General features: G+C 32.7%; 2 protein-coding genes across 2 annotated transcripts; one reads left to right on the top strand and one right to left on the bottom strand.

Annotated features, from left to right (window-relative positions):
• Nucleotides 1-1,262: 1,262 nt before the first annotated feature.
• Nucleotides 1,263-6,933, top strand: LOC125186975 (V-type proton ATPase subunit C-like). The gene is made up of 11 exons (XM_048083468.2): nucleotides 1,263-1,589; nucleotides 1,749-1,817; nucleotides 1,901-2,028; nucleotides 2,116-2,215; nucleotides 2,662-2,729; nucleotides 3,490-3,631; nucleotides 3,892-4,008; nucleotides 4,146-4,271; nucleotides 5,803-5,886; nucleotides 6,004-6,083; nucleotides 6,551-6,933. The coding sequence occupies exons 1-11, from the start codon at nucleotides 1,470-1,472 to the stop codon at nucleotides 6,645-6,647; spliced, it is 1,131 nt and encodes a 376-aa protein (XP_047939425.1). The 5' UTR covers nucleotides 1,263-1,469; the 3' UTR covers nucleotides 6,648-6,933.
• Nucleotides 6,934-15,278: 8,345 nt separating this feature from the next.
• On the bottom strand, nucleotides 15,279-17,525 carry LOC125190577 (transcription factor BC1-like). Its single transcript, XM_048087907.2, has 8 exons — nucleotides 17,087-17,525; nucleotides 16,855-16,998; nucleotides 16,647-16,712; nucleotides 16,444-16,512; nucleotides 16,280-16,369; nucleotides 16,041-16,172; nucleotides 15,794-15,927; nucleotides 15,279-15,588 (listed from the first exon to the last, which is right to left on the bottom strand). The coding sequence occupies exons 1-7, from the start codon at nucleotides 17,372-17,374 to the stop codon at nucleotides 15,829-15,831; spliced, it is 888 nt and encodes a 295-aa protein (XP_047943864.2). The 5' UTR covers nucleotides 17,375-17,525; the 3' UTR covers nucleotides 15,279-15,588; nucleotides 15,794-15,828.
• Between the last annotated feature and the right edge of the window lie 5,781 nt (nucleotides 17,526-23,306).

Here is a 23,306-nt window from a genome sequence, read left to right as displayed (position 1 = left end):
ACTACATTATTAGCCAAAAACATAGTGTATAAATATTGAGCACATTGTATGGGTGTGGAAACATCCATACAAAGCCTAAATTACAACTTGGATCAACATAGAGAGTTTAGCCTAAACATATGGTGGAATTTGCAACAAAAACCATAGGAAACATGCTCTCGTTTAGTGGAATTGGGATTTGGAGATGGATCATCGGAATGTTGGACGGAATTTCTTCCTTTTCTTCTTCATCCTCTCTTTCTCTCTTTTCCTCTCCCTTTTCTCGTGTCTGAATATGTCTCAATCTCCTCCAAAACCGCCCCAGAAACCAATTTGAAACCTAAAATTCGGCAGTTTTCGAGAAAAACGCCGCAAAATGGTGCCAACCCGGGCGTTTCTACTAGAGCCGGACGATTTTGATGCCGAAAACGCCTGACCCGGGCTTGTTTGCCGGATTTAACTGCTTCCCACAACCTCGTCAAATGGCCATAACTTCTTCACCCGAGCTCCGATTGAGGCGTACAATATACCCACACGAAGCTATTTCAAAGACGAAGATAATGGTGGTAAGATAAAAGAATCTGGACACCATCTTGATAGGCAACGAACAGTTTCAATCAGACCCCACTCCACATGTACATCTATCAACTACTAATATATAATAATCAAGCTTTGAGTACAAAATGTTTCAGTTGAGTACAAAATGTTTTAAGTTAACAAATATCATACAAAAAGTTTGATTAGTGTTGCAAATTAGTACTCCATTCCGTTTAAAAATCACTAACATCGTTACTTTTTCTTATCTTTCATCATTTCGACTCTAAAATTAGCTACAAATATTAGCCGAAAGTTAAATGTGAATTCATTGTTTAATAAAATGCCCATATGACAATGCATAAGGTATTATTTAGAGAAATAATATTATGTTTTATAGGGCACAATTTTAAAGAAAAATAAGAAAAAGTAATAGTGTTAGTGATTTTTAGATGAAATGTACTAATTCATAACACTAATCAAACTTTTTGTATGATATTTGTTCATTTAAAACATTTTATATTCAATTCAAACATTAGTGAAATATTTTATATGTAGATATCTACTAGATGATTTTAATGTACAAAATAGGAGAAATCATATAACAATCATTATTTCATTCACATCAACTCTTCATATAACAAGTTACAAAATCAAAATGGCGACTAGCCTTTGCAACGACTACGTAACTAAAAAAATTATTGAAGAAAACGACACTAATAAAAGAATTTTATTCCAATAATTACCAGAGAAAAGGAACCATGTTCGATCACACCATAGAAACGAAATTGGTTCAAGAAGTGGTAGCGCAATTACTCATCAGATCAGCAGCCATTATCCCAATGCAACCTTCTTCCCTATCTCCACACCTCATTCAAATTCCCCCAAAAGTTCACACGTGATATTGCTTGCCACTGTTGCATATAATTTGATTCAATAATCAGAAATTCGCCGCAATGACGACTCGTTACTGGACGGCATCTCTCCCCGCTGGCCAAGGCTCGTCGGCATCTTCTTTGTGGAGTCGCCTTCAAGAATCCATCTCCAAACAAGCATTTGACACCGCTCTTTATCGAGTAATGATTTGATTTATGTGCAATTCTACTCCTATTTGTCTGCTGTATCCTGTGAATTGTAGTTCTGATTTGGGGAAATTTTGCTGTTTTTACCACTTAATTTGAATAAAGTTGGTTTTTTGTTCTGATCACGGATGTGGTTTTTATTGGACTTTGCAGTTCAATATTCCGAATCTGCGCGTAGGCACCCTGGATTCTCTGCTGGCATTGAGTGATGATCTATTGAAAGTGAGTTTTTTAAAAGAATTTATTAGTTATTGTGTCTATTGAAAGTGAGTTTTTTTAAAGAATTTATGAGTTTAATTTCGCAGTCGAACAACTTCATCGAAGGGGTGTCACACAAAATCCGGCGACAGATTGAGGAATTAGAGAGGGTGTCTGGAGTTGTTAGTAGCTCTCTTACAGTTGATGGGGTTCCAGTTGACTCTTACCTCACTAGGTGATTGATCTTTCTTCAAATTGTTAGACCGTGCAATGTTCGACTAGGTGAGTGATTGAGATTTGTAATATTTTATGATTTGCGTAGGTTTGCATGGGATGAAGCAAAGTATCCCACAATGTCACCACTCAAGGAGTTTGTCGATGGAATTCATGTACATATTGCTAAAATTGAAGATGATTTGAAGGTACACTTGCTCGTCCAAAGTTCAATATTTATAGGTCTCAGTGGTTTGGTGAATTAAAAAATGTTATTATTCGGTACTAATTATGTTGAAGTGCTTCATCAGTTAAGATAGGAGTTATATGATGTATCTAATCAATGGTTGATTTCTATAAGTTGTGACTCGAGGATATATATAATCTTAACCAGTGATCCTTACCTCTTAGAGATAGGCTTAAGTTTCAGATGAAGTTATGAACTCGATTTCGTCCTCTTTCCACTGTTTGTCATCTTGATGAATATTAAGAACGGAACCTATTCTACAAGGGTGAATTTGAGTTAGTCAAATTATGTACTGCATTCATTGTTTTGGTTACACTCAAGAAGCTATTGTCCATGGACTAAAGCACATTCTGAGTATTTTAGAAATTCATTCACTAAGCATGTTACTGTTGGGATATTATCTCGCAGGTTCGGGTTGCTGAATACAGTAACGTGCGCAGTCAACTAAATGCCATTAATCGAAAGCAGGCTGGAAGGTATTTTGTTGACATGAATCATAGTGATCTGGAATTTTGGCATCAAGTTCATGTGTTTTAGCTAGGTCATGGTCTTGTTGTGGATATGTGCTGTAAGTGGAAAGCGAGGTTATTTACATTAAAACCAAGTAGAGCTCCCACTTCTTTAGAATAAAATTAAGGGTAACATATAAAAATGTTAGTGGTGGATAGTTTCCAGGAGTGGAATGAGAACACTTTTGAGGGACAGGCTAAAGTGATAAAAGGAGAACACTTACAAAATGGAAGGAGTATTTCCTTGAAAATCTAGATGCATAAATGAATCTTATTAGTAGATCATGGATGCTCTTATTTTTGTTATATCTCCATGTGGTTCAGTTTAAACCTTTATAGAATTTATAGTTTTTGACATGATAAAAGGTGATAAATTTATTATTGTATAGATATGAAGATATTTGAAGGATGTTGAGTGTTATTGTGTATAAAATATTAATAGAAAGAGCCTGAGATCAATTTGTAGTTTAAAGGGACATTTGTAGTTTAAAGTTTCTATAATATGTGGTGGTTATCAGATTTGGTGTCAAATAAAAACCTTGAAATATGTCTTACGTTTGATCTTTTCTTTTTTTGTCGGATGAAGTGTTTGGATAGTTTAGTTACAGTGCTCTCTCTCTCTCTCTCTCTAACAAACACTCATTCTTATGCATGAATATACTATGCTTTTTGAGCTGGGGGTGGAATTTGAAAATTATCGGCTTATCCAAACAGTTTAATCTTGCAGCTTAGCTGTTTGTGACCTTTCCAATTTGGTGAAGCCACAAGATATTGTTACTTCAGAACACTTGATCACTCTCCTTGCAGTTGTTTCGAAGTATTCTCAGAAGGATTGGCTATCAAGCTATGAGACACTCACAGATTATGTGGTAAGTGCTCATTTAATGGTTATGAAGCTATAATGTTCTTCTCTTTTGGTTTTCATTCTAGGGACCTCTTGACATTTCAGCAGTTATTGCCAAATTAACATATTTGGTTGCAGAAATTCTAAGTCTTAACATTTCTATTTTGTACCAGAATAAAATTAGCAATTTGTTTATTTGGTGACTGCTGTAACTGTACTGTTATTTTTCTTGAAATTGAATTTCTATTAGTAAATCACACCTTTTGATGGAACTACTTTTTTTAGGTTCCCAGATCCTCTAAGAAGCTCCATGAGGACAATGAATATGCTCTATATACTGTAACATTATTCAGTCGAGATGCTGACAATTTTAGAACTAAGGCGCGAGAAAGAAGTTTTCAGGTGAGGTTGCAAGTTCTTATGCATTCTGTTTCATCTCATGCATGCTGTTTTCAGCATCACCTCACAAGTATTTGTGACGTTGAGAACCTGTGAGGTCTGAAAGGATTCTGCACTGAATCACATTTTATGCAATATAGGTTCGTGATTTTGAATATAATCCAGAGACACAAGATTCTCGAAAGCAGGAGCTTGAAAAGCTGATGCAAGACCAAGATACATTGAGAAGTTCGTTGTTGCAATGGTGCTACACCAGTTATGGGGAGGTATTTATTTGACCATCTATTAGGCTAAGGATTTTAATTTTTGTTTCCACAAAGGGGAATGGGTCCGAATCCCTACACTTTTCAGTACTCCTAGGTTGATTTATTTTAACTTTTTACTTAACTAGTGATTTTTTTTATTTAATTTATTTTAGGGATAACTAGAATATATTGCTCTACTAGGTTGAGAAGAGCATGAGCTACGGAGATTGCTCGAACATATGTAAATCTAAAATACTCATGTTTCAATTGTTAGTTTGTTACCTTGGATTTAGTGAATGAGCCAATCAATGAAGGGGGCATTGTTTTTGTTTCAATGGCTTATTAACATTGCATTAACGACACCATAGAAATTAGACGACTTATGGATTTCAATGCCCTTCCCCAGAAATTTGCAGCGTGTCATTTGGTTGCATCGCTTGTCGCTTGTGATATTCATGGCCTTTACTCCTATCACACTTTCTTTTGGCTCTTCCCCACTCTCGTCCTCTGCCCTCCTCCGCCTCAAACAGCCGCAACAGCTCCGCTTCACATGCTAGAAACCCCCAATATCGAGCCCCAATGCTGGAAGCTTTCTCGTCTCTTTCAGATCTGGTCGTTTGCTGCAGACAGCCAACATCGCCGTTCACTGCCCTTCCGGTCCCCATAGCCTCCTCCTTTGTGCTCGTCCTCTCTGATCTGCACCCCACGCTAGAGACCTCCAACATCGATCCCCTGTGCCGGAACCTTTCTCGTCTCATTGAGTTGTTGGATCCATCAGTGACAATACTAATTCCTATGTAAACTACATTTGATCCTCATGTATCTTCAGTGCAGATGATATGCTGCTCTCCTTATGAAAGTTAACAATTACAATAGCTTCACTTCACTAATGACTCTGGATTCCAACTGGCAATAGCTATTCTGGAGTGCCCTAATATCACCTATTATAGTTACCAGCTAGTTATCGACCTCAAGTCTTCAAGAGCTACAAGAATAAAAAAAATAACCAGGTTGATGGGTTGGGTAGGGAGGATTAGGGAAATCCTACTTATAGTAACTTTGTCCAGACCACCGGGAAAAGCATGAAATAAAACCCAGCTCGAATGGCATGATCTTTCCGTCACCCCAGAATGAAGGGGGTATTTTACTAGCTAGTTATGGACTTCAAGAGCTACAAGCATCAAATAAAACCGTGTTGATAGGGACTATTATATTAATCTAGATTTATATTTCATATATAGGCATCATATGAATGAAGATATTTAAACTATGCAAGTTCATTTTTTATATATTGTGATTGTCCCTCTTCCTAAGAGAATTCAAATTTTTTTATTGCATTCAAAGATACTTTCTAAACCCAAGGAAGGAAAAATGATCTTTATACTTGAATTTCAATGGCTTTCTTCTATTACCCACAAATATAATACATAGTATTTACAACATGCCCAAACAAAAATGGGAAAAAGCTAGTACCAAAAATATGCTCCATAATCATCCAAGATTATTGGCCTGTTATTTGGATTCTTAAATTGAATCTTTATTTGTTTGACAGGTCTTTAGCTCATGGATGCACTTCTGCGCTGTACGTGTCTTTAGTGAAAGCATTCTGCGATATGGTCTACCTCCATCATTTCTGGTATATAACCTATCCCTTTAACTTCTGTATCATGTTTCTTTTTATCCATTCATTTCCCTTGGATGGCCTTGACGATTTAATGTATTCTTAGTGGCTCTCTAAATTTTTTTATTTCAGTCTGTTGTGTTGTCACCATCTGTTAAAAATGAGAAGAAAGCTCGTTCCATTCTGGAGGGACTGTGCAGCAGCTCAAATAGGTACTACTTTCGTTCACCACTGAGCTTTGCAAATTACATCATTTCTTGGCAAGGTTATTGGAACTTACGAATCATGTGGTTTTATCTGATATGGAGAAAGTTTTTTCGCATAAAATGTTAAACCGTAAATCCATCAACAGTTGCATCTTCAGAGTCAGAATGTTCGAGATTAAGTTCATCTGACCTTGTCTTCATTTTTTAAAAGATGTAGAGAAAGGGACAAATATAACACCGTTGCATGTTTTGAGCATGTATAGCATTTACTACGAAACGGTTTAGCACTGGTCCACCTCTTGAAGCAGATGCATTGTTTCTTGTTTTACTGACTCCAATATGCTCCTTTCAGAATGCACATGTTTGTTATGGTCCCGGGATCATATCATACTGAGCCCTGATCCATATCTAACATATTCACTAGAGAAAATGCTTCTGTTGATATGCTATTTGTCTTGTTTGTGTGAGTGCAGCACATACTGGAAAACAGAGGATGAAGGAGGGATGGCTGGTTTTGCAGGCGACGCAGATGCTCATCCTTACGTCTCCTTCACAATTAATCTCATCTAAGCTGAGTCACCGGTGTTGTGGTCCATTTGACTGACCTTCCCAAATAAGGACTGATTCTACACTTGTATAATAGAGTAAATTATCTAATCCATCCCTTTAAGAGCTATTCGTTGTCCGTTGAACATTAGTATGAAGCTTTTTCTTGTCCCTTCTCCTATGTTTGCGCGAGAATCTGTTATTTTAGCAGATGAATCTCCTCTGGTATTTATGCTGTGAAGTTTTGTTGGACCAAATGTACTATCTGAGAAATTATTAGTGAGATGAATAAACAAAATATCCGACCAAATTGTTGATGTTGGCATTTCTTTCCTGTCTTCACAGTTATTATTGTCTCAATAAAACAACAACATAAATAATGTTGAACTCTATCAGATTGTGACTTGATGAGGTGAATGTGCATTAGCTATGTCATTAGATGATACCAAGGCAAAATGTGTTCACATTCTCAACTTGGCAAATTGCTCTCTATTGTCATTTTATGTAGTAAAACAAGGTGAGCCCAGAAGTCAAAAGTGTCAACTCTTCTATTTCAATTTTTTTGTTATTTTTGACAAATCAAATGATCAAATTCATTACTAGAAGAAAACATGTAACTATAGTATGATTTTAATTGTCTAGTCACCCTAACATCAAATATACTATTCCTAATTGCTTATGTTGAATGCAATACACACACAACACTAGATTTTATTGATAATCATTATGACATAACTTTAAATTAAAACGCTTAGATGCATGCATAGTCAAATACTGGTACTATTGTAAAACAAATGTAGAAGGAAAATGAAGTAGTACCATATTTGTAGAAGGATGAGTGTGATAAGGCGGCGGTAAGGGAATGGGAGTGGCCCTCACAAGCCAATAATAGAGTGGTCCAAACACACCCTTAGGCATTTCCACGTTTTTCAATATTCTCATCCCATTTCTAATTTACCCCACATTTTTCTAGTATTAGAGTTTTTTCATCTACATCCAACTTCCAAGTGTTAATTTATGTATTTTTTTTTTAAATTCATGTATTTTTCTAAAAAAATCAATGTGTTGAAACCAGACCGCTCTTTATCTTTTGTAAGTGAAAGGCCACGATTTTTGATAAATTATATCTATCCAAGGTAAATGTGGTTTAAAATGAGAGTCACTAGTTTTAAGAATATATGTTTGAGTGGGAAGGTCCACAAAGTGTGTTAATAGCCATATTTCAATTGATGTTGTAAATCACACAATTCAAAAGCAATATATTTTATCCAAAACTAAAAATTGTCAATCAACAAAGTTGGGTATTCTTATTTACCTAGTGTGCCACCATCTAAGTGAGATGGGCCTAGTGCCCAATAATAGGCTGATTTTATTAAGAATATACTATGCAATATATTACCTGCCCATAGTTCCAATTTTGATGATCATATTTACATGATGTACTTTGTAGTTATCAAGTTTCTTTTTGTATAACACAGAAGAGAATGGAAATGAAGAACGTGGTGCATGTTATTTTGACCACTGAATTATATGTTCATAGGGAGATTGATTTTGAAGTCATTAATAGGATGAGGGACCATTGTCCTAACAAATAGTGAGCAAGAAAGGTTTCAAAGGGAACATTACAAAACTCATAAAATAGAGTTGCGAGAGAGAAGAAGACATGAGCAAGTGGGGTTGCAAATCCTAGTGAAGATTAGGACAAGCCCATATGGGTTGGATGCATTACATGAAGACATTAACTTATAACATCAATTGTCACATTCTTGCATATATATAGTCATAAATTAAGGAGACAACACAATTTCATATCTCAATGCTACCATACCGCCCCAACCAAATGTATTGCCTTGCCCCACGCGTTACCGTTTACTAATATATTTTCAAGTTTATAGTATAATTTTAATTTTATATATAATCCATTTATTTTTTTTAAAATATTGGACAATCTGGTGATTAACCATCCAAAGTTACTAATTAATATGAATTATTGTATAATCAAAAAATACTATATAATTACAGCACAATATTCAAATGAGTAATATTTTTTCTAAACATTTTTTAGAAAATTTGTCGATTTTCAACAAACCATAATTTTGAAATTTTGTCAGTATGCTTCTCCGGAAATAGGGCTAATCAAGCGACCTAGGCACTAGGGCAATTTACGTCTAGGCTTTGGCGTTTTCTTGCCCCTTCTTTTGGTTTATTATTTCATTTGACCTTAGTCCGTCTCAATAAATAGAAATATTTTTTTATTTTAGGATGTCCATAAAATTGTCTTTTTCTATAATAAGGTGATTTCATTTTTTACTAACAATACTGTAATCACTTTTTTTTTTTTTTTAATTTACCAATTGTGCATTAATTTTTGTATAATTTCAAATGTCTGTATTTGTGTGCAATGGAAGGAGCATTATTAGTGCAACTCAGTCATATTCATTTTTTGTCTAATTTAAGATGATGATACTCTTTTTGTAATACAAATACTTTTACGTACAGGGATAGTTTTGAATTTATTTAGCGTCAATAATCTCATAAAACCTTTAAAACAGTATAATTAAATTTTGGAGATAAACTCGCTTGGAGTGAGAGTTTAGAGTAAAAAAGGACTATATATATGTCGACCAAAGACATAGAGCATCTAAAATTTTATATCCACTGTATTTAGTTGAAGCCCACCTACCAATTATAATTGATTTGACGTACAAATAATAAAGAAGGTGAAATTAAATATAAAACATATTTCTTCCACGAAGAATTATTTTCTTCTTTCTGTTTATGTAATACTATTTCATCTGTCCTATAAAAATATATGCATTTTTTATTTTTGTTCGTCCTATAAAAATATGAGCATTTTCATTTATGGTAAGTTATCCCTTATTACTCATATACATCAAATTATTTATAACTTATATCTCCATTAAACACTAATAATAATGGAGTCTCGATATCCACTAACATTACTTTAACTAGTCTTCTCGTATTTTCTCTTACTTTACCAATTTTGTTTTAATTCACATATCATATCATATGCTCATATTTTTATGGGACGAGAGAGTATTACACCAGGTAAAAAAAAGTTGATCTCGAAGGCACATATATTACTCAATTGTTAAATAAAATCGAGATAAATAAATTAAACGAACACGTATTCAAAATAAATTAGATAGAAATTAATATCATAGCCAAATAAATTCTAGAAATTAATGTTTGTTAGTAGTTTATTTATAAAAATTGGAGTTAATTAGGGGATATCGTGGTAAGCGACATGTTGAAAGAGACAAGATAGGCGGAGTTAATGCAGGAAAAGGACAAACGGATGGGAAGAAGAATCTTTTTCTCTAAATTAATTCATTCATACAACAAAAAATAATTATTTGTATATAAAATTGATAGAATGATAGTGATGTCACTATAAATTCTTGTTGGGATAACAACTTTTTATTTCGTTCAATCATATTTGCATTAATACTGCATTTTTATGTTGTGTACATCGATTCAACAAAAACTATTCGAGTGAATATATGTGTAAGTCATCGTCTATTTTACTAATTATACGAGAAAAGTTACTACTAGTAAGATAAATAGTTACGACCCTAAGAAAATCAATTTTAGGAAGATACTTGGTTGTATTTATTCTCTTAACTTCACAAGTGAATATCGAAACATATGTATATGTTTAAAAGACAATTTCTTAGTATCATAACTCAAACAATAAAGTGCAATTTAGTTGGTACGCTTTATTCTTCAACATTATAGATTGAGGGTTCGAATTTTCTTGGAACAAAGTCATAGATTCCTTCGTGTTCACATTCAAAGTATGAAGCAATTGGATGATGTAAATTCGGAAGAAAGCTTTTGAAATTTGAGTTTCGAAGAAGCTAACTAGACATGTGTGGTTAGCCTTGGCATTTTGGCACCAACGACAGTAGAATAATACTATTGAAGAGAGATAGATGATGCATTGACGCGCACAGGAGAACTCTTCCATTATTAAATCCGAATACTTAGGGGACTATTAATTTCCAAAATCAACATCATCAACAATGTATATGGACATGGTTTTTGTCCAAGTCGAAGGACAACCACCTCAAACAACCTTAGAAGTTAGTACACAAAATTCAATAGTACATGTGAGCAAAAAAATAAATTAATAAATACAAAGAACATATTAAATGTCACTACTATTCATTTAGAAGTATTCACATGCATGCTTAGTTATATAAAGAATAAAGCTTACTTCACCGGGAAACATAGTCTTTAAGAGTAAACATATATAGCAACATCATTGTATACGAGAGTATACACATTCCTAACTAGTTGCATCCTTCTACTCAGTTTTCTGTTTTCCTATAAATATAATTATATAAATCATGAAATAAATAAATAAATATATATATATATATATATAAAAATTAAGACATGTATGCATCGAATATGACCTTACGTGTTACTAATATAACTTTAGAGAAAGTGCCATATTATTGGAGTTTTGGTCATATAATATGAGGCCACGACTATATATATACTTTAAAAACCATTGGCTTAGCACAAACTACAAGGATAAGTATTGGTGGAATTTAAATAGTCATAAACAACGGATTATTGAATACATCAACTAACCACAATTTGACACCTAGTAATAACCACAATCTAATTAATTGCGACATTTTTCTCTAACAAATAGTAGTAGTAGGGAAATTAAAAGGAGCCCTTATCCCAAAACGATATCAATTTATGCATGATCTAAAAATCATTGATTTTTTTTACGAAAGCTACGTTCAATATACTTTTCCACCTCTCATCTACGCATGAAAACAACATGCATGTATGTTCATGAACTTGACCCTCGATGCACATACATAATTCGATGCAATGATGGAGCCATTTTTTAGGAGTCAACAATTTAATCATAACATAAATAATAGGTATAAATTAGTAATAAAATATAAGAGAAACAATGTAATAAAATTAAATAATGAACATTGACTAAATTCCAGCTAGAAACTACACGAACTATAAATCTTAAAAATCAATTCCCACTAGAACCTAATAACGTACAAATATATGGAAGTAATTGTAATTATTAAATTGATTTCACTATATAATAATAATAATAATAATAATAATAATAATAATAATAATAAAATTTAAAATAAAAAAACATGGACCCCTACGACCGTATGTGACTGACTTGACATGAACTTAATCCTTTCCTCTCCAAATATGCTAGGTGTCTAAAATCAAATGTGGCATAGCCTTAATCGTTAATCTTGTCTTGGTGGGAGCAACATGTATGATGTATGAGTTGATATTTTAAATTTTTAAGTAGTGATTTTTTAATTCATTAATTAATTAGATTGTTTGTTTGTTCCGTAAAAGAGTAAGGAACATGTGTAAATCGGATTAATTAATAGCAGCAACAAAATATTGTGGGAAGCAAAAGGAGTAGTATGCATGGCCATGGTCCAATGTGGATGCATCCACGTTTGCAAAATGCGAATTGAAATAAAAGTGATGGGTGAGGACCATACCTGGATGGCCATGTCACATCCAGATTTTATGATGAGTCATGCCATTTTGAGCAATCATATTCATCATTAATGTGCCTACGTAGAGAGGGCCATTCAGTTTAATGGCTTAAATGTGCTAGCTACATCAACTTTACTTTCATTGTTGATTAGTAGTAGTATTATTGGAATTGATATAGTACTACTAATAATTATTTAAAAAATCAAGATTAACCCTTGCAGAAAATATGATTTTAGAAGGTGTTTTGATATGATTCTTCATTAGGCCTTTTGATATTTGCATTTCATGCCTCTCAAACAAATAAAACGGTTAATCGATCATTATGGAGAATTTAAGTGCAGAGATATATCTTTAAAGCATTGATTGATCAAAGAATTTGGGGGGTCGTTTCTTGGAATAGATCATTCGGAAATTAAAACCATGATTTTTTTTCCCATTTTATTCAATTAATTGCTTAGTTAATGACCAGGTACGAAACATATTATGTGTCCTATACTTATCATGTTCATGGACCACTGGTTCAATATGGACCGGACTGTCTAGTTTGACTAATTAAATCGTTTTTCTAATATTTATTCTAAATAATTAGTGGTATGGTGACAAAATTAAGTAATTACTACTATTACCCAACTACTTTTAATTGGACGATATAGGTCCTTCTAACTGCGGCTTACTAAATCACAATTACACATCGTTAAATTATAGAATAAATAAAAATTATTCGAATGTCCGCACGCAAAGAGTCAACCTATTATTATATGATATGAGAGGTCATCAATTATTAGTTTATTACGAAGATACTTTATACTATTAGTCTTAATTTAATAGTTTCTGAGACAACAATTTCCTGTTATTTCAAATATATTTATCCAAAACTTGCCGACACGGAGGCCAAAATCACTGGAACAAAAGACTTTATATGATAGAAATTCCGATAATGACTAATATATAAATATTTAAGTGAATTAATATTATAAACATAATTAATAGGCATATGATTTAGCATGCGAAATAGGATTGATTGATGAAATCCAACAGACATTTATGTTTGAACCTGGCATCTGTCTAACATTTATGACACTAAATTATTAATCTTGTTTGTTTGTATTTGGGTTTATATTAATGTCGAGTATTCATTATTCAAGTGCTATATATATTGATCCATTTATTGACATACACCAATTTTAAGCCTAGCTAGCTAGGTCTAGGAAATACATTTCACAGTTTGACCTACGTTAATATTGTATTGTTGAGTTTGATAAGCATTGGAATTAAACCTTACGGCCATGGATAAATATAGTCAGTCAGTTAAGATTAATTTTATATATTATGGTCAATAGTAGAATGCATCGTATTCTCATAAAAATTGGTCCAGTGACACCCTTCTTTAGCATGACCTCAAAACGTGGTCCAATCGAAACGAACTGGACAATCAATTTGATTTTCTTCATTGTTTTTCGTGATTGTTTATGTTATTTTTCCAATAACTGATATGTTGAGCTCTAGATTTAGAGGGACCAATCATGGCGATAGCAATGGAAAGATTTCACTCTAGAAGTTTGTTGGGTTGGATTTTGGTTTCTTGAGGATCCAGATCGAAGATTACCTCTTCAACAAACACTTATAATAGTCCCTGAGGGAAAAGTCGAACAAAATGGATTCTAATGAGTGGGAGTTACTGGACATAAACACGACGAGTGCCTTGATGTCCTAGAACATGGTCTATCACAATTTTAATTTCTCATAGTAAAATAGTAAAAATTATGCAAGATTGATGCATATGCACAATAATCATCATACTTTCATAGATGATCTGACATCTTTATTTTAATTTAGTAAATCACTTAAATATCTACAACTTTAAAACAATTATGTTGGACTATACTAAAATGCTTCAATTTGCACAGAGTCATGGGTTTTCAGTGTTCAAAGTGTGTGAGGTGAGAACAAATTGATTAGTCGGTGGAATGGCTACCAAAGCCAAATATTAGTTGCAACAAATTGTGGATATATATAATTACAATGATCTCTATTTGATATTATCATAACATTTCTTTTGGCCCTTCATGAAAAACAGTGTTAGACAAGACTAAAACCCATGTGACACAGAGATTAAATTGTCTGCCTTTGGAATGCACTCTTTTCAGCCAAGTATTACAAAATGTATTTACCTTTTCCATTGAAATAAATTGAATATAGAATCTATACACCCCACCTTAGATTTGTCTTTTTCTTTCTCTTTTGGGAAAAGTCGAGTGCATTACTGAAAAATGATGTTCGTGGAGAAAATGATACTAGGCGGAGAGGCATGAATAGTAGGCCGGAAATATTAAAAAATTTTAAAAAAAACTAATAACATTAATCTCATATACTATTTGATTATAATGTAGCTTAAACTATCTACTAAGTAAATTAGGGCAATTCTAGGTGTGAAAAGTTCAATCAACCAAAACTAAAGACGAAAGTCACGAAATGTGGTGCATTCTCTTTGAAAGTTGACAAAAATGAATTACACAAACTTTTAGACAAGGATTGTGACAAGGCGAGTGATTTACTTTTTGCATATATAAATGGATATGTTGCAACAACAGTTCTGACTAATTCAATTATCGATTATTGAAATTGAAATTATAGAATGCAATAAAAGAAAAATATTTTTTTAATGGTATGACAGATTGTTAGTAATAACGATGACAATAAGTATTGAATCTATTTGTACTTTTGCATGAATATATAGTTATGAAAAAATAAAAAACTGAAGCATAAAGTACTTGTATATATTCAATACTTAAATTACTTAAACATTTTTACTATAGTAATTTTTTTTACTGGTGGATGAGCAATATAATTGGTTTAGTACTTGGAAATAGATATGTACAAATTTATACCTCAACCTATACATGCTTATCTATATATGTCTCCCTCAATACATAAAATAGATTATACAAAAAGAGATAATACCCACATAAAACTAGACACGTATCAGAAGTCATGTCAACAGTAAAACATCAAATCAAAGACAAAAGACAGGAAATGGGCAAGAATAGAAACCCATAACTGTAAGATTAACTGTAATAACAGACTCACCGCAAAGTCATAATTTCTTGTGAAAATAAATGGAAGTAATTAAAAGTGACATCCACATCCAAAAATATTCCTGCTATTTTACAATATTAGTAGTACAATATTCTTGATCACTAAAATCCTAGACACCCACGAACTTAATCATGGGTGCAGAAATTAGTTGGAAACAAAGGATCTCAAAAGAGAAAGATTTGGTGATATCTGGTCGGTTCCACTCATTTCTGACTCTAAGCTTTCGAATTTCTTTTACCACTTCTCCTCATTTGGAATTGATACGCCAGACAAGAATAACCACCTAGCCTTTCATTTAATTACTATCCTTTGCTACTTTTTCTTTGTTCAAAACCATCTGAAAAATTGTATAAAACAAAGCTAAGTGAGAATTTATTAATCATCAATTCAATATGATGTATGAGTGTGACTCATAAAATAAATATATTAAATCTTGAAATTGTTTATAATTGGGAGTGTGGAACAATGATTAGTAACTATCATACGTAATATGTAGATATTAAAATGATAGGTTGAGACAAATGAATGATATGAGTTCTTACCAGATGGTTGTAGTAGGACAGAGGATGTTGGGTTTTTACATCAATGGGAAAGAAAACAAGTTGTTGATGATTCCTGACTGGTTAATAATTCTCTGTCTTTGCTCATCCACTTCCCACAAAACCTGTCTATCACCCTGAAAATGAAATCAATTTTGTCCGTGTCATACATAATTAATCATGCCATAAACTATAATTAATTAGTAAATATTTTATTATTATTCAAGAAAAATAAAAAATAGTTATGTACCTGGGGTAGAGCACTTGGAATTTGGGTTTGATATGAGAGAAGAGAATTATCTAAGACAGGATATGTATTGGCTGTTGTAGGACTGCATTCTTGCATGCCTGCTGGCAATGGTGATGCCAAACTATTTAAATTCTGCATGCATTTATTGGGCAAAGAAATCAAATGTAAGAGTTTAGAACATTTAAATTATCAAATTTATGGAAATTTATCACTCCCAGTAGAAGGAACATTCTACATACCTGATTATCAGGTCCTACCATCAGTAATTCCATGTCCATACCAAAATCATAGAAGGTGGGATTCACAGATGCAAGCTTCATTGAAAGAAACTGCAATAATAATACAATTAATATATTTATCCAAAAAATGCATATATAAATATTGATATTTTTATGTTAATCACCTCAACTTGATTTTGGAGTGACTGGACATAGTTTATAATTTCATCCAACATGGGGGCCTTTCCAGTTACCTGTTCATCAATCAAATCCACATCAACATGTCAGGAGTGAAAAAATAAAAAAGATAGAGTAACTTTATAGTATATGTAATTATAAAAAAAAGAAATAGAGACAATGATATTAACACAAAGTTATTGATTTTGACCTTGTCACAACCGGGAACTAGAGCTTGTAGTAGCTTCATTCTCTCACTTATTCTCTCCCTCCTCACCTAAGAAAAGAAACCCATAAATTCTCATATATAGTTAAAAAAACAAAGTTCACTGTAACCAAACAGTAACTAATTCCAAATTTAGTAAAACTTGAAACATTATCCACTCCAAAAAATAGTTAGATGAAAATTATTTACATACCCTCTCAGCAAGACTGTGGCTATCAGTAGCTTGGCCCCTCCTTGCTCTTACATGAATGTAACCTTTATCTTCTTCACCTTCTTTCTTCTCTTCTGCTTCTTTCACTTTCTTCTGCTTCTTCCCTTTCACTGATTCTCTCATATCCTGCAAAACCAAATCAATTATTTTTTTAAAAAAAATCCAATTGAAATTAAAATCAGAATTGAAGATATTAGATAATTTGAAATAGAACCTTGGATTGGGCAGAATTGGATTTCCTCTTGTTGTTGGAATTGGGGGCGAGGGTTTGGCGGTTTTTATGGGTGACGACGGAGATGGAGGAGGAATCCATGCTGTTCTTAGCATTTAACAGAGAGGAATTATTGGCATGGTGGAATAAGGCATTGTTTGGATCATGGAAAAGGGCACACATGTTATTAATGGTGGTGGAAGAGGAGGAGGAGTTGTTAGTCTTTGCCAGGAAGACTGATGATGATGATGATGCGTCGAAATGCTGAAATGATGATGAAAAAGCTGCCATGATTTTCAATAAAATGAAGAGAAGAGAAGAGAAAATTAAAGAGGATTGGAATTAGGGTTGAAGAAAGTGATGGGAGAGAGATTCTTGAAAATTGGGGTTTTGATTGATTTGTGTGGTGAGAAGGAAAACAATGATGATGGGTCTGAGGCAATCTCAAGAGGGTCAGGTATATATAAGAGAGAAGACAGAGACTTTGCTCAAATCCTCTTTTCCATGCACTTACTTTTTTCCTATTTAATTTGACTGGTCTCTTCAATTTTCATTACTTAATAGTAGTAAATATTAATTGATGGAGTATTATTATATAGTAACGTTATCCAATAGGAGTAGTATTTTTAGAAGGAGATGGAGGATGTTTAGATTTTTCTGCCACAAAACATATCACACAGAAAAATTCAAAGTTATGGTGGGAGGGGGTTGGGGGGCCATTGGCCATTGCCACGGCCCCTCTAGTTCGGCCATTGCCGTAGGGCCACTACAAAGCAAGCATCATTTAATACCCATGTCCTACTTATTAAGTTTTTTCCTCTATTTTATATCAAACCATTCATACATGCAGGCTTAATTCTTCTACCCAAATACTAGTAAATATATGCAATTAAATGTACTCTAGTAGTACAATTCTGATAGGAAAACCCAAATAACCATTAATTTCACTTCTACCCAATCAAAATAAATAAAACAATTATATATATTATTAATTACTCGTATGATTCAGGGTCTGTCCTGAATGGAAATACTATAGAATAGAAGCGTCACTTCAAGAGAAGGCAATACATTTATTAGTGAAGACTAAATTGCTAGAAAGCCTACAATCTTTTGTTGGTGTCGACATAGGAAATCCCAAATATATTCGGAGAGAGATGGAAGGGCATTAAAGATGTGGAGATTTTGTCTGAGACAAGTCGATGCCATTCTGTAGTGATTAGTTAGTGAGTGAGTAAATAATGAACACTTATATATAGAGAGTTGAATGCCAGTTTGCTTTTTTCCCTCTAATTCACTGAGCCCTATCATTCTGGTAAAAATCACTTGTTTCCTCCACCCTTCTTCTTCCTTAATTTTCTTCATTTTTCTACCTCTTAAACCAATTTCACATTCAACATAATCCAATAAATAATTTATAATAGTAACATCATTTTCATTTTATTCAAAAATTTACACCATAGATTTTTTCTTCAACTTGATTCTTGAAAAGGTATTAAATTTTCTGTGCCAACATCCAAAAGTCATGTAATGGAAACCAGAAAATGAGTCAACGTGATACACTTATGAGTAATAATTAATGAATCTTAGTAGTATTTATTTATCACAGAATAATGTCCCTAGCTATGTAGAGACGTAGTACAACTTCTCTAGTCGTTATACGTGTTTAATTTATTCAACTGAGTGTCGAAATAGTTATGAAAAATATTTACTTAACTTAATTTAAAAAGGGCAAAAATAGATATTTTGGCTTTAATTATATACACATTTTTTAGATAGTATTTGCTACAAATCAAATCAATTATATCCCGAATTATATTAATAATATTGTTACGATTGAGCAAGTGTTCAAGCACAAGCACTCGAGCTTGATTAGATATTAATTATCATAATTATCAAGTACAATGATCACAAGCTTGTTTTAAAGTGACACAGATCTATATGGTCCCCAAATTGAAAAATGAATTAAATAAATTACTAGAAATCAAGGGCGGTAAAAGGTTAGGTTCATATTCATCATAGGAGTAATAATTAATTGTTCTACTTTTCAAGCTCCTGAGACGTAAGATCGATTTCGACGTCTCATTACTTGAAAATCAACTAATTCGACAAATTAAAGATCTTTTTTCCCTATATGGTGCGACTTGTCAACTCAAATATTTAAAGTGTGCAAAATCTTGTTGATTCCTAAATATTTATCCTCATGTCAGCATATGCACATTAATGCTAAAATCTCATTAGAAGACTAAGTATGCATAGATAAAGCAACTCAAAAAACATGTTTCGAAACAAGGAGAAAACTATAGTAGTATTTACAAATTACTGAATGCATGTTTAATTTGACTTGAAAATGATAAAGATTTGGAGAAGCATATCATGATATATATATATGTTTGTTCTTCAGTGGGAAATGATTCCTACATGCTGTTCAAACTCATTAATCTTTGAACAAGATTTACTTTTTCAAAGTTGCAAAGCGTGTGGATTGGATTAGCATTTTATGTATATTTAATAATCAAACTACCCTTTAGATCAGAGAAATTTTTTTTGTGAGAACAGTGAATTTGCAAATGTATCTACAATTGACATCCCTGAGAAGATCAATTGAAATGCTTAATCGTCCAATTGGACCAAAAATTAATTGAAATATCTAATTATTTAATTAAGTATAAAATTAATTCAATCTACAAGAGAATCCAAGTTTCGTTAGAAATTTTAATTGCTTAGTTGATTATCTAAGTCCCATAGTACTTAGCAATTTTTATTTTAGGAATTTTTTTTCTCTCTATTGAGGTGTGAGCCCCTATGCCTATATATACACTAACAATACTTCAATCACTCTTTATTTCTATATCTTTCTTATTTTACTAATTATGCATTAGAATTTAGAACTCATGTTGTTTCAAATTAAAAGTGGTCTATTTTTATGAGAATAAGGTAGTAGTATAATTTATCATCGATTCAAATTCACAATTTGGTGGACTGAACATGGTCACTTTCTGCTCTTTGTGCTCTTCGGGACACGTGGACTCTCGGCATAGTTAATTTGTGTGGATGTTAGGTGGTGGGTAGTTTTAATATGACCGTCTGAGGCCAGTTGATAAGATTTTCGTGGCTTGATCTGGACAATGTGTTTGATGGTTCTTTTGTTTTCGCTGATATCCTAATACCTACTTTGTTTTGGTGAAGTGTTTTGTACTCTTTTCATGTTTGTTTTGTTTGTGTTTTTCTGTTTTACTCTGTACTCTGCAGCTCGCCTATCTTAAGACTCGAACATTTTGATTATAAAAAATTGAGCAATTAAAACCTTTAAAAATGCTCAGTCGTATCCTTAACTACATGAATTAGTCGACTCCTAAAAACTATATGTTTTCAACATGGCCAACGTTATTGGCAGAAAATTAATTGTAATGCCATGAAAATCAAAATAGCTAGGTAAAAATCGGAGTTACAATAATTACCATGCGATATGAAATTTGGGAGCCCAAATTCGAACTTGCTGTTGAGAGACATTTATGTGAATGTTATTCAATTCAATCCAAGAAATCCACTATGATCGTTCACTCCAAATTTCTTCAGGTCAAATTCGTTCAAGTCATTACAGAGATTCCCTGCGTACGTGTGAGAAACAAACAAACTGGAATACATGTATGTAAGTTCAAATGCAACAAAAAAGTTGAAGAAACATAAATTAATAAGCAGACAAGGAAATCTTACTTTAAAGACCAAGATATTGTATTAGATGCACAATATATATAAGATGTTTGTTTTAAAAACGCTGTAAACAATGAATGAAACGCAAGAATTTAGTGCAATTTTGTTCTTTACAAGAATACTCCTAGATATGGCTATGAAAAAAATACTTAATATCTTGTAAAAAAGAGAGCATACAGAAGAATTTTTTTTTTTTTTTTGATAAGTTTAGATGAATTTTGTAATATTGAAACTGTTATGTTGTACCATAAAAAAAAATTGCTCCAAATTCTTGGGTTTCATTTATTGTTTACTTCGGTTCGAAAACATCTTCTAGTATCGTAGTATACTTTAATATAACCGAGGATCTCAGCCTAATTAATAGTTATAGTATCTATTATTGCATATCTTTTCCAACCACTATATATGAAGATAAGTAATTCAACTTTTCTTTTCTTCAAAAAAAGGACGGTTGATTAGCAATTAAGCAATGCAAAATAATAAAATGATAATAAGAATGTGTGTTACCTTTATTGTAGTTTGCAAGAATAATCATTATTGAAAAAAATTAAATATGTCCCTTTGAAAATAACCATACAGATATTTAATTATGATTCTATCAACACCCCACCAATTTCTTCCCCAAACTCAAAATAAAATTAAATTAAAACCGTAGCGTCACCTTCCCATCCCTTGTGATTTGGACTTGATAACAAATAAAAATATGACATGTTTTATGTTTATGCTGCCCATTCTCATTTCAATACCAAAAAAAGCAAAAGAAAATCTTCTATGATATTTTGTTACAATTTTTTTTTATTAAGTCTGGATTTTTATTTCTTTTTCGTTTTTCGTTTATTCTAATTTTCCTCATTATCTTCGCAAGTGTATTCCATCTTTAATTTAATATAGGGTGGTTCATTACTTTTTACTTCATTTTTTGCATGTATAATTAATTCATATGAATCTTATACGTGTAACCCATCTGTAGTTTATCATACAATTATAAAATGTAAACACAAGTTTTATGGAGTTCATTAATTTGAAGAAAAATAAATTGATGCTATTTTATGCAGTTCGTAATAAATGTTGGGCCGGTTTAATTATATTGGAAGCATATCAAAGAAAACAAAACTGACTTTTTGGGCTTAAAAATAATGGCCCATTCTGCTAAATAATTTGGGTTGGCCATGTTTAGAAATGTGTGCTATGAAATGTGAATTGACTATTCAAATTAGATTAATATTTTCTTCTTTTTTATTGTGTATTTTCTTACAATATTAGCGTCGACAATTGGTGAGTTTGGACGCAGTGAAGTAAAATATCATCTTATATATGCAGAATTTACTTTTCATCAATCAATTAACATCAGTAGTTCATATAGTAATAGGTTTCAATTTTCGTATTATGAATAAAGATTCATAATACTTGAAAACTAAATCGATTCTCTTCTCCCTAGTCGACCTTTCTCTCTCCAAATCTCCTCATCCGATCACCTACCGATTTCATTCACAAATATTAGCAAATCCTAGGTCGATGCTTGTTTCACTCAATTGCAGCGCTTTCTGCTACTCATCTCTCGACGCTGAATGAGCATGGTAGGATATACATCGCTAGTTTGACTTCCATCACGGTTAAGGTCTACGTTTTTTTTCCGTCGCGTGAAGTTCAATGCTTGAAGTTTGCCGCTTGGCATTACTGCCTGCCACTAATCTTTTGGTTCGATTTCCAATTCATTATTGCTGCTGTGATTATTTAGGTTTTATTGCGATAGTGATTATTGAGCTCTTGCTTTTTTTTTCGGATTGCTTAAGCATTCCAAATTTTCGAAATCACCACCATGCCTCCAAAATTCTGTTTGCATTGTTTCTGTTGATTGGTTCTTGTTTCTTGCCCCATCAATTGCTAAATGCCATAACCGATTGTTGCTGCTTTGCATTTAACGTATTCTAAATTCATTGGTTGCTCATTTTAGGTTCTTTAATTGATCAATAACTAATCACTTTTTGGAATGCATTTGTATGAATCGGTGTTTGCTTGTTATGTCTTTGAAAGTGCCTGATAAATTGATTGGCACTGTGCTGCGAATATTATGTCTTTGTTATCAGATATATGTCGCTTGTTATGAAATACGGGATGATGTAGACCATGGTTCCTGCGAACTAGTTACGATTTGTTGAGCATTAGGAATTGCTTGTTTTTATTGTGTTGGTTGCTTGGTTGGTAAAAGATTCAGTACACTTTTTATTTACCGGATGCCGTTGGGATTCCTACACACTAATGACGCATGATTAAGCCTTTGTAATTGCTTTGTTCTATTTTTATGCTTGCTTGGTGTGCAACAGATACAGAACAATGTGTAATTCTGGTGTGACGAGGTGTGCTTGGTTCTATTATTTTCTTTGCTTGGTTGCCAACTGAATTTTTAGTTTGCTTATTAATGACTGACTTTTTGCTTGTTCTAAAGTTATAATATACTTAGATTAATAACGCATACGTGTGTAATAATGGAAGGGTTTGCTGTTTAAGGATT

The sequence above is a fragment of the Salvia hispanica genome, chromosome 5 (assembly GCF_029641045.1).
Source record: "Salvia hispanica isolate PSC_SH4W2 chromosome 5, Shi_PSC_v1, whole genome shotgun sequence".
Classification (NCBI taxonomy): Eukaryota; Viridiplantae; Streptophyta; class Magnoliopsida; order Lamiales; family Lamiaceae; genus Salvia; species Salvia hispanica.
This window is presented reverse-complemented; position numbering and strand designations above follow the sequence as displayed.